Source organism: Polyodon spathula, chromosome 24, assembly GCF_017654505.1.
Source record: "Polyodon spathula isolate WHYD16114869_AA chromosome 24, ASM1765450v1, whole genome shotgun sequence".
NCBI lineage: Eukaryota > Metazoa > Chordata > Actinopteri > Acipenseriformes > Polyodontidae > Polyodon > Polyodon spathula.
This window is the reverse complement of record NC_054557.1, coordinates 7,363,534-7,382,081: the sequence shown is the minus strand read 5'-3', so window position 1 is coordinate 7,382,081 and position 18,548 is coordinate 7,363,534. Positions and strand designations below refer to the sequence as shown.

Below are 18,548 nucleotides of genomic sequence, written 5' to 3'. Positions count from 1 at the left end.
TTTCCATTGAGCCATTGCATTTACATGGAAAAACAACCAGTGTTTAAACACTCTGGGTACCCCAGGTGAAATAGCCAGCTTGACATTTAGATGCAAAAACTGCAGATTAGTTTGAGTCAGTAGGGACACCATGATCCCAGGGCGAACCTACTGCCTGAATTAGTAACATAATGAACTGCATAGCTTTACAAACCTACCTTGACGTTTTTCCCTGGGAATATCGAAACAAAATCAATACATGCCTTTACAAAAATAAAGGCTAGTTTTCTAACTTTGCCTTTCTAATTAGGAGTAGAACTGGTGGTTGAGATTAAAACTCAATCCAATTGATCAAACAGTAGCATATTAATACCACAACTTGATATAGCCAGATCTGCCACCATTAGATCTGGGTACATAAAGTAATTAAATTTGAAATATGTTTTAAAACATTGCGGGACTCTTACACCTTTAATCATCAGGAGGCCAATTACAGATTAAAACGAAGATTTGAATAATTATTAAAATAGTGACTTCAGTTTATGAGTTACTGTTCTTCATTATATTATAAAAAAAATGATAAAATAGAATTGGTTAGTTAGCCAAGCTAAACTCTGCCTAAAAATAATGGCTTATTTATGGCTTCTTTAAGCTGAATAGAGCTATTTATCTACTGGTGTTGATATCAGTAATCCTGTCTGAAATGAGTCAGTTTCCAGCGAAAGGTCAACAGCTACAACACAGGCACATAATGCTTTCCCAAGAGCAGCAGGACCTTTGATTTCAGCCTCTGGCCACAGTAGAAGGGCTGCTTTCCTACAAAGACAGAGTGTTGCTCTTTGAGGAGGGTAAGCCCAGCCCCTGTTGCAAAGACTGACTCCTCACATAGACAGCTCTGCCTGACTCACAAATGTTTGTGGCAAAAGGATTACAATGCAATGCTGACAGTGTGTGTAAATGTCTGAAATGTTGCCAGTAAAATCCAACCGACACCAGGTTATCATATCAAGCTCCAAGGCTGTGTAATGTGACCGAGGCATACATTGCAATACAGTTATGTAATTCCACAGCAGTCCACCACAGATGCATACACATGATGCTGGGGGAAAATCTGCTTTATAAATCATTGCATAATTCTCTCCCTTACTACTTCAGCATCCTTCATAGGCGCAAGTGCAAATATTTCTAGATTCAATACTGACCTATCTATTTTGTGTATCTGTTAGCATTTTAAAATGGCTACATCCCTGTCTTTTCTTCTTTGTTCTATATTTAATTTTGCTGATAAAGGTAGAAGGGGGTGGTTTAACAGCAGACTGTGCTGCCAGGGTCAGCCTTGGAGTCAATGTAGACTAGAGGTCATGGCAATGAGTTAAGAGAATCATCAGTCAGGAGGAGTGTCTTCAAGGGAGCGTTGACAAATTATAAGCATCACAAGAAGGAGTAGGTATTACCTACAAATAATTATTTTAGGAAAAGCAAAAGCAGGTTCAGTAATATTTACAATATATTGGGGGGAGGGGACTTGGTAGTGCAGTAAGAAGATTAATAAGTGTGTCACCACTTGGTCAGGTTTCTATTCAAATTAATTAGTAGTCTTGCTTAAGGTCAGGAGATGTTAGGGAGAAGCTGTCATGACACCTTAGCAAGTCTCCATCATATATATATTTCGGTGTCATTTCAGAATGTATTATTTGTTTGCATTATCATTATTATTATAAAGATAAGTTGGAGAATCCACTTTACATTTTGTAAACATATATGTACACAAATCAGTTTTGAAGCAAATATGTGGATTCCAAAGAGATCACAAGGAGTCCTGTCTAGTCATCAAATCTTTAGTTTTAGGTAAAGATAAGCAAGACCAAAGAGGCATGCATTTGGACAATTCATGGAGGGCAATTTGTAAAATGTTTGACTGTAGCCAGACCTGACTGACAGTCAGTCAATCAAGCAGAAGGACCTGCAGCATGGGCCTCGCTCACTGACTCTCCTGCAGGTAAAAAGCCAGCTTTGTCCGGTCTGTTATCCTATCAGTGTGTCAAACCATGCAGGGCCTCTTCTCATTCTCTAGACTTTATGACTATTTCTTCTGTGTCAGTGTCATTTAAAAGTGAACTCTGATTTTATCTATATCTATCTATCTATCTATCTATCTATATATATATATCTATATCTATATCTATATATATCTATCTATCTATATATATATATTTTTGCATTCTAAACTAAAATATATGAGTTCCAAGGATGTTGCCATACAGTTATGTAAGTTAGCGAGGCCCATTCTGGGGTGTAATTCCTGTGTCTGGAACCCATCCCAAGTTTTGAATATCAGAAAGCACAGGGAATCAATCCAGCTATTTTTCTGTAGGATAGCCTTGGGGAGGGTGGCGGGGGAGTCAGTTTGTACTGTAGCTTCATTTACAAATGGCTAAGGAGAAGACTGCAAGTGCTTCATATGAGACATCAGGCTTGTTGTATAGCTTTATTAGTTGGGGGGGGGGGGGGGGGTCATGCTTAATTTTAAGAGGCTTTAAAAAAGCAAACAAAAAAAACTAGCTTAGTTACATACTTACAAAGATTCATTTTGTGTTAATAGTTGATGTATATTGACCTATTTTTAAACTAATAAAAAGGTAAAATAAAACCTTCTATTCTTGTACATTACTGTAATAAAACCTTTTCATTCAGGTAACACTCTGCATTGTTAACAAATTATATGCATTAATAAGTGCATTAAACAAGGCAAAAAACATTTGAATCAGAAATCACAGAGTTCAGACGACTCCCACATAACAATAAAAAAGAGTATTAACTTGTAAGTCGAGGGGCTGGAGTCTGTTGAATTTCCTAAATGGTGACATTTGAACATATTTGCAATACTGGTGAGCAGTCAGAACAGGAAGCATTTCAAAAAAATGACTACAATATTAATGTGTATATGAAATAGACTATGAATTACCACTGAATAATACATAAATAACCTTACACTGTATAGTTACTGCTGTAAAAACACCAACCTTTCTATTTCCTGTGCATACAGCTTTTCTGATGAGGTTTGACAACACAGGTAATGTTTATCATTTACAATCGACCCAGCCGTGTATATTTGGCACTTGTTTATTTGTCCACTAGGGTCTGCTCTCATTAGTCACTCCAGTCTACTTTGCCATGGTTTGTGTTTCACGTGTGTTTCACTTACAACACCTTCTGTGCATGTTCCCTGGCAGGATGTCACCTTGCCCACCAGAGTTACTAACACCCAGAGTCTTAATGGGGATTATTTCTCTGTTCTTCCAGTCATGACTGCTACACCTTGAGCTGCTTATAGCAGCCTCTTACACACGGTTTGCATGGCATACTGTCTCTGCTATCAACACCCTCTCAGCCAGCGCTTTCTATACCTGACAAATAAACCTAACTGTGACAGGGAAAGAAAGAGGAATTTGACAGGGGCTCTCTCTCTCTCTCTCTCTCTCTCTCTCTCTCTCTCTCTCTCTCTCTCTCTCTCTCTCTCTCTCTCTCTCTCTCTCTCTCTCTCTCTATCTATATATATATAATATATATTATATAGAAGAATATATCTTTGGGAGGTGGTATAATAAAACCCTCCTTCGAAACGAAGCTGAAACCCTCCACCATGTATTCCATCTGCACTTCAAAGCTTTGCTTTTCATTTGACATGCTGCTGCTTCTTTGATAAATCAAAGGGCAGCAGATACTGTATTTTGCTCAGATCCCAGTAATAAACGATGCCCTGCATTTTTGATTGGAGCAAACCACAGTGCTTCTCAATATTAGAAACGACACTCCATGGCAAATCAGTTACAGAAAGAACAGACACACATTTGTAGCGCAGGGCACGTCATGCAAGCTGGTTTGGATCCAAGTTTCTGATCTTGGTTGGGGATCCACAGTGGGTGCTGCATTGACATGTTTGAGAGTCCTGAGGGAAAACGTACATTTTTGACCTCCTACGTTAGGCAGGTCACATGTCTTCCAGCTCTTCAAAAATAAAAATAATGTACAACTCAGCCTGATCCTGCAGCAGTCTTGGCTGATTTTATTTCTTTGTATCTTTAGTCTTTACTCACTTTTAAGACTCTTCAAATATATACTACGATAGTATCGCACTATACAGTAACTACCTCTTGTTTTCAATACAACATTAATGTTTCATCAGGTTAAAATGGACATATTAAGAAGTAAAACATTTAAAACTTTACACAACTATTTATGATAAAGCTCTGTCCAGACCGTGTGTGTCCTAACATTGCACAACTACAACCCAGCATGACCAGTTTAAACAAACAGGACAGACTCGACGAATGGAAATCATAACAATGCTGTGCAAGACTGCTCTAAACCCACTGACACGAAACTAATGTTCCTGACAAAGATATGACCAGATAAACAGGTTAGAGAGTGCAGATCTAGTTGATAGGAAGATGTCCACCCAGAACACCTTCGGCATGTGGTATGTACAGAAAAAATATTTTTGGAGCCCTTTTAGGCTTGATAGACATAGTAACTAATCACAACTTAACAAAAACACCCAGTTCTGGAACAGATACAAACATTGTACTGTTAACAAGATGAACATTTTTGCATTTACCTGCTTGGCAAAAGGCAGGCTGATACACAATTCATGCTTAATACAATTGCAACTTTTATCTTTACAAAACCATACTGTAGGATGACTGAACTGGGCAATATGCTGCAGTATGCAATAATACTCAATAGGAATTTGGAAAAAGGACTACTACGATACAGCGTTAAAAACACAGCAGTCAAATACATTTGAATGGGTTTGCAAACTCTAGCCATCCCAATATTCAAATGTTTATCACTGCAGAATTAATTCCATAGGATATTATATTCCCTGCTGTGCACTGCCATGCTCCTGTGTTCACCTGTGTAGTTTTGAAAGAAGCACTAAGGCAGTCTGTTAAACCATGTCCTTTCACCTCAACAGTTTATCGGGTCAAAGCACATCACTACCTGCAAAGCGTGCCAGTCAATAAGAGAAGCAGTTGGTTGGTTAATGACAGGAAACAAGATGGCACATTTTTACTCTCCAGGTGAAATGGCCTAGAAAGTATAATAAAACCCAGGCCTGAAACACATTCGCACAGAGCAAGTAGCTTCAAATGTTCAGACGACTTTTTTTCCCCCTTCCCTTAGTATTGATGGTGCTTTCAGTTATTCTGAACAGTTCACGGTCCTGTTGTTCCAATAGTGAGTTCATATAATTCTCTAAATCTTTATTTACGTTGTGCTGGGACTGGACATTTCCTTCAAATCATATGGCCCTTCATCTTTTTTTACATATGCAGACAGATTGCATTAATATGCTGTAGCACTACAATGTAATACAATACTACAACATTCTATGGAAGTGTGTCTTATAGGAATCTTTAAAAAGGTCTAGCTGCTTAAAGCATATGTGGTTAATACAAGCTGTTTGAAAACTCCTCCCTACCATTAAACTAAGATAGTTTGACCCCTTTGACAGGGGCATTAACTCACAGAGTCAATGAGTTCATAGCACTCACTTTGCTATGATTTACATACCATTCACTCACTGAGTTCAACATATGGTGTGTGAACACAATGACACAGCTGTTGCTAGGAAGAAAGGTATGCATCGGACTTGATGACCCTGTGATGCCTTCATGGCCTATAACCGGAGGAACTAAAGGGGATCAGATTCACCCAAGTCTGACAGGACAATATGAATGGGTTTTATTGAATACACTTAACAAACTGTAAAGCAAACACTTATTATCTTTATGTACAAGCAGTTTATGGTCATTTTAGCTGAAAAGTTTATTGTGCACAATGTTCTGTCTGAGGTGTGAGTCAAGGACAGGGGTCTATATTTTACCTAGAAGTTACTACCAAATATCTCACTTTTAATGGAACAATCATAGGGAATATTTAGAGAAACGTGTCTATAGCAACATTCCTGTACTGAATTCTATGATGGCCCTCTTGTGCAATTTGACTATATAAGGTAATTCTTTCTATATTTCATAATTTTTCTTTGAGCATCCCCTTTAGACGTCAGTGTTCATTATGTTGCTTATCATTCTGAGATATGCTCAATATTAAAAGATGTTTAAAGATGACATTGGAAAAATGCCAAGTTATTTTCTACAGATATGCCCTATGATTGTTCAATTAAAGGTAAAACAACTTCTATCTGCATTGATTTAATGGATTCATTTTCTTACACAAAGCGTTCATCGCTGCTTGATGACAACCAATGTGCAAATCAGTGTTGTATTGTATTGTACTGTATGATTTATTTTTGCTTGACTGATTTGAATGTCTCCTGATCTGTTCGCTGCAAACCACTTTCTCTTCATAAGGATTGGAGATTAATCGACTACCAATCCCACTGTCAAGCCAATCACCTGCCGAACCTCAGCAAAGGATATTACTGAACTTTAGAGGTAAAGACCCAGCCTGGCTAGTCTGGCTGCCTGGACGTGTAAGGCGCATGGCCTGTAGGGGTCGCTGATGATTTAACTCCCTCACCTGGCAGGAGCACAAAGACCAAATCAACGTGATCTGCATTTAGCCAAGATGGACAACTCAGTGCAAACACTCACCCAGCCTGCATTCCAAGCGGCAGTGCTCTCAGTGTGAATTCACAGGAAAAAATCATGCCAAAATCTCCATCATTAAAAAATCCTGTCCAGTATACTCTCTAACTGGGTTACTTCCACATCTCCTCTGCTTCTTACAGGGCAGGCAGTCACAAGAGTGCTGCACATTGAGATTGATGTTGAGAGCTGGGTATTTCTAAAGGAAACAGAATGCAATTTGACTGCATCAAGTCTCTCACTCAGCTTTAAAATAGAAAGGGGATGAACAAAACAATACCCCCTCCCATTTCAGGCGCAAACAAAACAGGATATCTTGATGGCAAAAAAAGATAAGCCACAATGCTAAGCTATAACATCTCCATAATTAATACCTCTCACTGCTATGTCATACAAACCAACTACTTATGGTGTCTGTTTAGTAGGAAACTTGCATTGCTACAGCATACAAATACTTTTGAGCAATGTACACAAACTGAACTGTCAACACGATATGCATGCTGACACAGTACATGCAAGACCATGTAGGAACAGGGGGAAAAAAATGAATAAAAACAGGCACCAATGCTATTTTAGTGTAAAATGTACACTATTTTCAGGGCACTGCAGATTTAAATAAAAAATAAAAACATTTCCATAAGTGATGCTATATACAGGCACGCACTTCACCAAACTCTTTTCCTAACTCAGTTCCATTCTGCTGGTGCTTGACAACAAGCACTGCAGAAAAATCACTGAAAAAAACAGGAAACTAATACTCTTTGGCAGACTAACAATAGCTGTCTAATTGTATTGAATGGTATCAGCATGGCAGAAGCAGCAGTTACCAACCTAAATTGCAAAGGCATTGATTTGTCCTTGCCAAAGGTATTCCAACGTGAGGTCTGAATACATCAGCCCGTGAAGTAAAGTGAATCTCTCCAATCGGCTTGGCGATTATGTTTTTTTTCTCCCCCGTGTTCGATGGCAGAGGCACGGCCACATGCTAACTGGAAGCCAGTCCTCACAAGACTGGTCCTGATGGATGTTATGACAGCCGGATACAGGAAAATAGCTCCACTAATGGAGCCATGCCTCTGCAGGCACTTAGTTGACAGCTCTGTTCCCGTAACAGCTCGTTTTCAACAAGCCACAGGCAAAACACAGGTAATTTTAGAACTGAATTAAAAAGGAAGAGAGAATTTAAAAATAAAATCAGTACTTGGGGCATTATGCTCCAACCATGGCCTTCATGGGCTATAGCTACGATTAAAGCAGTTTCCTTTTAACGATTATGTGTACTTGAAGGGATGAAAGAGGTTGGGGCAAAAAAAGGGGGGGTGGGGGGGATTTATACCATGTACACATTACTTACATCACCACCACGGTTGGGGTCCATTCCTGTTTTTCAATTCCAGTTCTTATTTTAAATCGATTCGCAATTCCAAGGAATTTATATTTTTGAGACATCATTCCTGTGATTGTTCAATGGCTTTCATTTGGAATCAACTGAGATGCAATATCTGTTTAAAGATGGATAGCTTGTGATGCTCGACTATATCTACAAAAGAAATTTGCTGGACCAGTAACCTAACCTCACTGGTTTGCGTCTGCTTTTGACTGTGCCTGTCACAGTAGCATCAAAGGAGAGAAGCTTTTCTTGCCTGAACATAAAATTAATAAAAATAACTATTTACTTTCTAGAATATCACAGAAACATTTGACTAGACTAGGGCAGATACTGATCGTGCACCAGATTTGTAGAAAACTGGATTATTCAGCTAGAACTGCAGACTTTATCACTGTGAAATCACAAAAGGTTAATTTCTGTCTCTGTGAGTGTTTTTTTTTGCGATTGCTGTAGTAAAATGCAACACATTTTATAATGTCGCTGCTGCCCTGTTTGAAAGTCATTGTATTGTAGCGCAGTATTATTGTTAAGAACAGAGAATAGGGGCCTGGAATCAAACTTTGCATGGGGCCTCCGCTGGAAAAACAGAGCTACTGGATTCACAGTCTGGACCTGCTATACACAAATCACTAAAGATGCAGTCTGGAGTCAGAACCAGATAAAAGATTAGTTTCTTGTTAGCTGTGAGTCACACGCGATTCCCTATATGGTGGGTGGATGTTGTGAACACCTATGTACTACTGGTAACCTTATTAGGCAACCTGTGAGCCCCAGTTCCATTTTTATTAGAGTTTGAGAACACCAACTGCAGGCTTTTACCATCACTATTGATCTTCATGCTGAAGCCTTCATTGCCATAAAAGTTGTGCTACCCTTGGCTTTATTCACTGAGGATAGTATTTAGGCTGCTTACTCCTGTCTTTCAATCAAAACATAAATTCCACTCGCACAACCAATTGAAACAAGCTTGTACTGTTGGATTTCACAGAAATGCACCATAATTTTAAATCCATTGTAATTAAGCAAGCCCTATCACATGTTATAATACTATAAGGCCTGTCCACGTGTAACTATGATGTAATATAATAAATCCCTACCATAGGCTGTGCTGCATATCATAATATAGATTGAAATTCATAACAAAGCTATCTCACATCTTATAATACCTATATGGCAATTCATGCTAAAATGCTGTCACTGCGATTTATAGCAAAGCCTATTTTGTACTACCTAAGGCAATTTACAATTACTTTTTTTGTAAAGCCTATTGCAATTAATAATACGGCCCTGTCATATTGAGCTACCGATTGTATTTTGTGATAGCCATTGTTGCTTCATGTAAGAAATCTTGTGTTGGTTATTATAGTTATACAACCTACTACTGTACAAATTGTGAATGAAATTGCAAAGAATGTGTCAGGGTTTTATTACAAAATGCGAAAGGGATTACAAGTGTAAAGTGCAATACAAAAAACGTTCTTCTAAAAAGTCTGTGTACTTGAGTTTATGGTCATTCATTTCTTCACAAAACCATTCCTCGTACACCCTGCATTGTTACATTGCTGCACAATAGCATCAAGCTCCATCTACACCTAAGCAACTTTGCTGTAAAGCTAGTTAGACTTCAAGGTGCACAACTAATACTAGAAACCATAATCAGACTCCGGACACATACAGGTACCTTGAGTTAAACAGTACTGTAGAACCCATCTCTACAGTCTCAACTGCATGCATATCTACTACATCCAAGTGGACTCACAGCCTAACATCCAGCACCTAATATTTTGTAACAATTTTATTTGGAATACAATTTACAGCATTCTTTATAAATACTAAACAGGTATATTGTTTCTCTCTTGATTTTACTGTGGGGTTCAACATGACCCCAAATTAAAAACGCCCTCGCCGGAGACTTGTTTTTTTTAGGGTGAGAAGGTGACTGTTTTTTCAATGTGTTTTTGTATTTTCCTGAATCCACTATGATCGTTTACATACTGCATCATACGCATTTTATCCATTACTGCCGAACAGTCTTCGGAGATATATGTAATAATACTAAGAAAAACTCAGTCACAATGTATTATAATGCATGTATCAAAATTTATCATAAGCATTGCTGTACTTTCTCCAGGAGCACTTTTAATGAGATTCAGCCAACCAAAGCCAGCTAGACTCAGTTCATTTTGACGTGCCAGTGCAAACAGTAACAGAACACATTCCATTAGCACATTTGTTTTGGGGTGGAAAAAAAAAAACCCATTAAGTTTTGATTAAGATGTATGAGCTCATAAAGGAAGAACTCCAAATTAGCTCTCGATAGATGGATGAAATTAATAAAAGCAGCTGACCTCAAATTTGAGACAGACACTTTTTAAAAACAGGACCAGCTTGGCGTTTTCCCAGAATAATATGTCGTAAGACACATTACAGCAATTATTGTAGAAGTAATATATTATTTATAACATAATGACACATAACTGGACATAATGGCACTACAATAGCAATGCAACAAGGCTCTGTATTAATAATGATAGCACAAAACAAGCAACAATAGTACAGTATACGCCAGTAGTAGAATGCACCACAATGCATTTCATAGTTTAACATACCAATGCTAACAATCATTGTATTACCATAGTAGCATATCAGGACCAGTATGCTACCACATTACAGCAGGACCACTGTCCTCCTTAAAATGAAGCAATTCAATGTACTTTGATCCAGGAAAATATACAAAAACTTTGGATCTACTTTTATTTTATATAAATCAAATGAAACATTGCTCCTAATTCACTTTGAGATGCCACTGAGTGTGGAAGTTACCACCTTTTAGTTACTATCTGCTTGATTACTTTTTCTGTCAATCAAATTATCATATTCTTGCCTGAAACTTTGCACATTTTTCCCCAGCAAACGTTTCCAGTGAAATGTTGATTGAATTAAACCAATAAGTGATCCTGAAAATAAAATAAGGCCAATTTGATGATGATTCAGTCCCTGATTCTTCCTAAGGCAAGGTTATTTGACCTGCCCTCCATTCCCACATCCCAGAGAGACTCATTCAGAAATCTTCTGCAAAGATCTAAACATGAGGAGAACACGTGAAACATGTTCTTTTGATGTTATTTGAATTGCCTTGCAAAGTGTTTCAGGCTCATTGACAAGAGACGCTTCATCGACTCAGAGAAACGGCATCAGCAAACATTTGAATGCGAGTGTTAAAACCTAGGCTTTCCCAAAATAGCAATTTGAAAACTGCAACCCTGAAATGTACTCATTCACATTCAGACTCTGAAATAAACCTACCAGTGTTAAAATGAAGGGGAACAAAAGACACGAACACAACAATTTACTAGTGTTGGTCAATGCTGAAATCTCCCAACAGGGAAAGTAGAACCAGTTAATGTTGCAGAACTAATGGAAGCATAGTGTTGCTCCACGTAATCATTCTTAAATCACCAGCGTTGTTTATTTTTAGTTTAAAGACGACAAGGATGTCGTTTTTTTTTTTTTTTTTTTTTTTTTTTTCCATTTTAGTGCAAATGTTGTGATTACTACAAAAAGTACTCACAGAATAACATTGTACTGTAGTTAAGATCAAGCAGAGCCAGCTGGAGTCTGGGTATTTACACCTAAAACGCATAATCACGTTAAATCCTGGATTTTAAATTTGCTTTTCATTTTTCATTGAGACGGATGAAGGTTTAATTTATTTATTTTTTTAATTAAAAAAAAAAAATGTTGTACTTTACTGTTGTTTGGAAATATTAACCTTGTAGTTCTTTATAGGTTGCAGTTAACTTAAAAGCAATCTACAATGTTCTCCAGCATTTGCCAAATATGTTTAAAGTGTAGCAAACAAAGCACGCCCATACTGATTAAGATTTCTATCAGCAGGTGCTGTGATTATTCTCATTTATACATTAACGTTGGTGGCTGTAATATCGCACCTACCTCATTTACTCATCTGTGGGCAATACTCCTTGCAGAATGTGACACAATGAAAGGGTCAATTGTCATATGAGTCAATACACCCACTAACTCGGGTTTCATCTTACAAAACAATGACATACATTTTACCCGTTGTGTGCTTTTATTTACGCCATAGGTCTTAACTACAGTTTTGAAAGAAACCCATTTTATTTTAAAACATCATATCTGATAGTACACTTGGCAGTCCTTAATATCACTTGCATATCCTAGATCGTTTCAACCCAGCAGTGTCTTCTGGATTAGAGTTAGGCTTATGGTGGCATGTCAGTAAAAAGGGGAAGCAGATGGTTGTTTAATGACAGGACAGAGGACATTGAAGGGGTGGGGAAAATGTCACCTTCCAGGTGAAATGACCAAGGAAGGGCAACATGACATATTTCCTTCAAGACAGCACATTTGAAACCTATATGTTTAGTGGCAGTGCACACGAAGTGAAATGTATCACATGAACATATACAGCTTTTTAAAAAAAAATTAAAATTTTTTATTTAAAATATATATTTTAGCACTTTATCAGGACGGCCACAAACGTGGCATTCAAGTTCATCCCATGAATGCTCAATTCGAACTTTGGATAATGAAGTATCTTGTACCCTTGTAGTGAAGATTAATGTGGTAAAGATATGTAGTGTAAACACTTTAGATATATCTTCGAAATAACAAGGTGACTCATCTACCTTGTAGTGCATTAATCCAGCCTGTAATGGCAAATAGTTTTATTTTAAATGGAGGTGTGTCATTTCGCGTGAAGTTTATATAATAAACTTTTTACCAGCAAGTGATACAGGAATTAGATAGAGCCCAAATGACCGTAAATACACAGTACCGCATGTAGCTTTCTACTCATGTAGCATTGTACAGCAGTAAAGCTTAAATAAGATCATTCAAGTAGTCAGTGTCACTACATGTGCACTGTTGAAAAAGCCAATGCAGAACTGAATAATGTTTCATCTGAACATTATATCATTCATAGCGCCTTCATAAGGACTTTATCACACTGTATAACTATGCACACCATCCTGCATAATCATTTTATATAGTTTTTAATAATTACAGTTACATACCAGTCACATACCATAAGGTTCTTGAGTTTTTATTTATTTATTTTACATATTTTCTTTAATCAAATAATCTTATATAAAGTCATAAATGACAGGAATACAGTATTTGGGTTTTCCCTGAGGTATGCAGTTAAAACTACATTTACCTACTACAGTGGAATTCTCATAAGATAAATATAACATTTGTGAAAATAAGCAAAATAAAATGAAATATAGAAAAGTAAGATTAGTAAGTACAGTATTTCTAAAGGTGTAGATTTTTCACAGAGAAGCCAATTTGGAAGTTCTACCCATTTAGGTATTCCAGTCAAAACAGATTTTATTAAACAGAAAAAAAAAAAAACCCTTCAAATAAATGTGTCAATGCAATGCACAGCTTTATTCTGTCTTGTTGCAAACACATCACTCAAGTAAAAACCAGCTTGTCATGGTCTACCAGAATCAATCGGAGCACGAGTGAGGCTGACCTGCAGAACAGGAAATGAGATAATGTTACTAAAAATAAGAGATAAGACAATAGACTGTAAGGCCTTGTTTATTAGTCTGCAGTAGCTAGAAAATATCTTCATTCAAAAGTTTGAAAATGTATGGTGAAACACATTTAATAGAGACTGTGCATTTCATCATTTACCATCTCATTGCTGACCATTCTTTCAAATTGTGGAACATTGCATTTTGAAAAAGCAGTGTCAGCAGAGCACTGTGTTAATGTTGTTACTAGCAAGGGGTAAAAAGCTTTTTCGGTATGGAAACCCAAAAAGAGAATCCTGTAAAGCCTCAAGGTTGCCTGAGCTGTCTAATGCAATACAACAAATATAGAATCGGCACATGGACTGCACAGACATTCTCTCTCCAGTCTATTTCTATATTCCCCCGCTCCCTCTTACATAAGCTGTGCTATTCACAACTTTGGCCACCAGCCAGCTTGTCCTCAGAGAACCTCCACTAGGGGGATTGTCAGCTGTGAGATCACAGGGTAGTGTAAAGCAAGCTGAGAAGCTGCACACTGTACAGCTATGGCCAGAAGTTTTGCATCAACCTATAGAACTAACTCATTTTGCTTCACCTCGAATGAAACCTGCTGAGTAATGTTACTTTAACATATTGAATTGCATACTGCGTTGTAGTTTTCCACATACTTAACGAAAAAATGTGACATATTGAAATCTAACATGAAATACTGAACTACTTGTTTTGGCTTTTGGTAGACTTTTGCAAAATCATTTTGTAGTTTATTTGATTACAAGATGTTAATGAAAGATCTAAACTATGTTCATATCGTTTTTTTTTTTTTTTTCTTACTATGTCTCAATCCTAAAATTCTAGGTGATGCTAAACACTTGGCCATAGCTGAACTCACAAACAAGGAATCAGAATGCAACTGGTAAAGAACCATAGATAAAGGCACTTGAGAATTAGTTTACAGGCGAAATTTTATTCTAATAAATAAAATGTGTTAAGATTCAAATCAGATGTGCTTGTTTTGTGTAGTTGCACATGCTTGTATACCCAACCAAGCACTCCTCCCACTGCACAAAACAGTTAGAAATGTCTGTGCAGGAGAATTTAAAATAAAAATCATATTTTTGAATATAATAAAACGTTGTACAAAAACATATATTCATAATCAACTTCTGATTAATAGACTCCACTTTTTCTTTCAAATGCGTTTCAGGAGTATTGTAATAGTTTTTGTAGCGTTCTCCCCAGCTGTAGCTTCTCTCCCGGTTTGCTGTCAGGAATCATGCCGCCGCTCCTTTCTGCAGTCAATTCCAGCGAAGGACGCCTCTCCCGCACCAGCCGCAGTCCGTCCTGGGTCACGTTCCGACAGAAATCCACCTGGACTGCCTGAAGACTGCGCCCATGACGCACCAGGGCCTGCAGAGTGCAGTCAGTGAGCCGCACGCAGTTCTCCAGACGCAGGGTCCGCAGCCTGGGGCAGCTCTGCAGGAGCAGCGTGATGTCCTGGTCTGTGACGTGACCGCATCCCGACAGGGTCAGAGACAGCAGGTTAGGACACCTGGAGGAAGACACACCAACACGGGAAGTTTTATGCTCTAGTTAAAGAGTTGCTTTTTTTTTTTTTAAACTCATTATTTGAACCCATTTTTATTTGAAATGGCATATTTGACTACTTAACCAGAGAGTTCCAGTTGTTTTATGCCTGACTAGTAGGGGTTTCTGAAGCGAGAGAAGATTAACTATAATGTTGACTTTCCTTCCAAACCCACATCTGATCCAAGTGTCCAGCACACCATGCTGCAGTTCTTATACTGGCGAGACAATGGGGACCCCTGTTTCTAGCAACTATTTAGAGTCCAATAATAGTCACGACTAATGTAATTGGTTGATGCTGAACTATCATTAGATATGTAAAATATATATTTATCTGAAAATTCTTTCATGGTATCGGTAGAAAAAAAAAAAAAAAACTCAAAAACATTGGAAGTTTTTTGAAACCACAAACCATGGTGGACCACCTGCGAATACAACGTGGCCGAGATAATAATAATATTATATAATAATTATATTATTATTTAATAATAAAAAAGACCAAAAGATTGGCAACAGCAATAGGATAAATATTTATACTAAAAATAAGCCACCTGAAAAATTTTGGACAAATTTAAAGCCCTGTCATCTTTTATATAGAATAATATATTCAAACTTTTAATGTTTCCAAATTCTGTGAAATCTTAGAAGAGACTATATATATATATATATATATATATATATATATATATATATATATATATATATATATATATATATATATATATATATATATACATTTCACCATTTACCGTTGAACCGATCATTTTTTAGTTAGCATATTTAGATTGAACCCCCATTTAACAAATCTTGGAATCCAGGCTGTGGTGATTTTAAAGCAACATCTGGGAGCTTTCAATAGTAGATGGAGAACAATCTATGGAAGAATTGAAGTTTCTCATACTTTTCATCCCTGCAGACTTGGGTTCAAAAGACCTGTAGGACGGATCCGCCTTTCAAAGGGATTTCAAAAGTGACTACCCCTTTAAGAGTTGAAAAGCAGCACTTCAGGAAATGCCTGAATTAAAGGGCTACAGTAAGGGAGAGGTTATTCTGGGAAAGGTGTTGTCTGAGTGACCATTTCAGAACCATCATTAAGACTGAAGTATAGAATGAGCACAGAATTAGTGCAGGGATGAAACAACCCTTATTGAGGTTTTAAGAAATACCCAACCTCATCCCAAACATCTGCTACTGTGTTAGCAATTGTTAATAATAGCAACTTGTGAATGAATAACAAAGAGCTCTCTAGGTTAATAACAACTGGCAAAAACAATTTGCTTACCACTCTATTTTCACTTTAACTTGGGTGAAGCCAATATACCTTACCCTGTCTGACAAGCTCCACTGCTATTATGTAATATTGTCATTGCAATCAGTAATAATAAAACCTGGCTTTGAGGCCACCTCAGTAAAATGACCATATCACTTCCTAAGGCAATGTAAAGTCCCCTTCAAGATTAAGGCCAACTCTGTATTCAGTATTCATCTCCCAATGTATCAAGCCTCTGTTAACTTCTCTAATAACAAGGCCAAAATACTGTTTTCTTAAACCTGTATGCAACACAATGTAACCCAATCGCCCATTTGATGAATCAAAACAATAAATTAAAACAATTTGCAGTATGGTACAAGTTTGTTAAATGAAATTCAAATGCACCTCAATAAAGGACCAGCTTACTAGGCTGCTAACATACAAAAATAAAATATACACCTACTTGTTGCGAACTTTGAGTAAGAAGTCACTGACGGTGCTTTCATGCTTGCTGCAGATGTCTTTCTGGAATGTGGTTTTCAGCCAGTCCTCAATGTTGCACACTTTCACCCGACTCGAGTGCCAGCACACACACAGGTACCGCAGGGCTGAGCCCAGCACAAAGTTGTCCCTCTTCAGCTCAGAGGGCGAGTGAAAGTTCAACAAAGTCCACAGAGCCGGGTCAAGGAAAACTTCGCGCAGGTCACGGCACGTTTCAGAGAATTGTTTCCGGCTCTCCTTGTCCAGGAAGGAGAATAAGTGCACGAGGCACTCTCTGTTAAGATCTGTGATGTGCATCGCTAAGAAATGTTCAGCAGGCCTCAAGTAGCTGAGAAAGCCTGGTGATAGAGTACTACAGTGAGAGCAGCAGCCAGCTGTGCAGTGCAGTTGGCTATGCATGTCTTTGCCTCACAATCAGTTAAAGAGGCTCTTGCACATATATGGTTGAGGAATGGTGTTTATTTTGGGATGACAACTGGTGGGGCTGCTGTTAAAAATGGAAGTGTGAACCACGCAGCTGCACCAGCCCTGCCAATCAGTCTGCAAGGCAAGGCCCGGAAAACAATGTGTACCACAGTATGATTGATTCAAATCCTTAGGACTTTTGTAATTGGCAGTGATTTGGCATATCTTTCATAAAGCTAAAATGTTAGAGAAATAATAGAATCAGTCACATCAAAGTGCCAGAGACACACCAAAATGCTTTAGCAGAAGTTATTATGAAGGAAAAACAACTGTTCTGTTACAATATTTTACTACAAGTGACAAAAATTGTATATTTTAAAAGTATTTACTTTGTTAATTATTTCACCTTTAAAAGAACTACCAGAGGGTACATTTGCAGAAATGTCACTGCCACATTCGTAGTCTTATAATGCTAGCAATATTCTAGATAGCTTATGTGTACATTCTCCAACGGCAGTTTCAGCTGCAGGCCTCCGAATCCTTTTTGTTGATCTGTAAACAAAACATGTTCCTTAGTTCCTACAGCAGCTATGTCAGCTGAAGAATAGTGGACATGGAGACACTTCACAACATTTAATCATAATCTTTGGAAATGTATGAAAATGCATTTCTTAGGCAATAGTTTATAATGAATTTTCACATCAAGTTATAGTGAAAATAATAGCAAGGGAGGCTCCCCTTGTAAGGGGAGCAAGCTGTAAGTTGCCATGTGGGGCGGTTGCTATGCAATGTAATTATTGGATATGGAATGCATTAACCAGAGGCCCTAACAATTGGCAGGCACAGGGAAATAACTGGTAATAAATGAGAACAGAAAAAAAACACTGCCCTTGAGACTGAATACATTATTGTCTTAGATTAAATTAATCTGGGGGCACTGAAATTTAATGAAGGCACACGGCAAGACTGACCCCATCATCACTTTGCTGCCAGAACTCATTTCTGAAGATTGAGAAGTGCATACATGAACAGAGACTAGGCTTGTGATCTTTAATAGATGTATCCCAGCTTAAAAAGGCTTCTGTGTGTGAGGCCGCAGGCCAAGCAACAGCTGTTCTTCCTGCTACCCACACAATGGCAAAGAGCAGTCTGTTCATTAGGACAGCCCGTTTCAAGCTGAGACGTCATGTTTAGGCATGGGTGTTCCAAATCCTGTACTGTGACTGTGCCTGGGAGCATGATTGGAACAATAATGTGTTTCTTAACAATGCACTGATTTAAATGCTTTAATTCTATTT

General features: G+C 37.8%; 1 protein-coding gene across 1 annotated transcript; it reads right to left on the bottom strand.

Annotated features, from left to right (window-relative positions):
- Window positions 1–14,317: 14,317 nt before the first annotated feature.
- LOC121299219 (F-box and leucine-rich protein 22-like) lies at window positions 14,318–17,218 on the bottom strand. The gene is made up of 2 exons (XM_041226864.1): window positions 16,808–17,218; window positions 14,318–15,057 (listed from the first exon to the last, which is right to left on the bottom strand). Exons 1-2 carry the CDS (start codon window positions 17,140–17,142, stop codon window positions 14,709–14,711), a joined length of 684 nt encoding a protein of 227 aa, XP_041082798.1. The 5' UTR covers window positions 17,143–17,218; the 3' UTR covers window positions 14,318–14,708.
- Window positions 17,219–18,548: the final 1,330 nt, after the last annotated feature.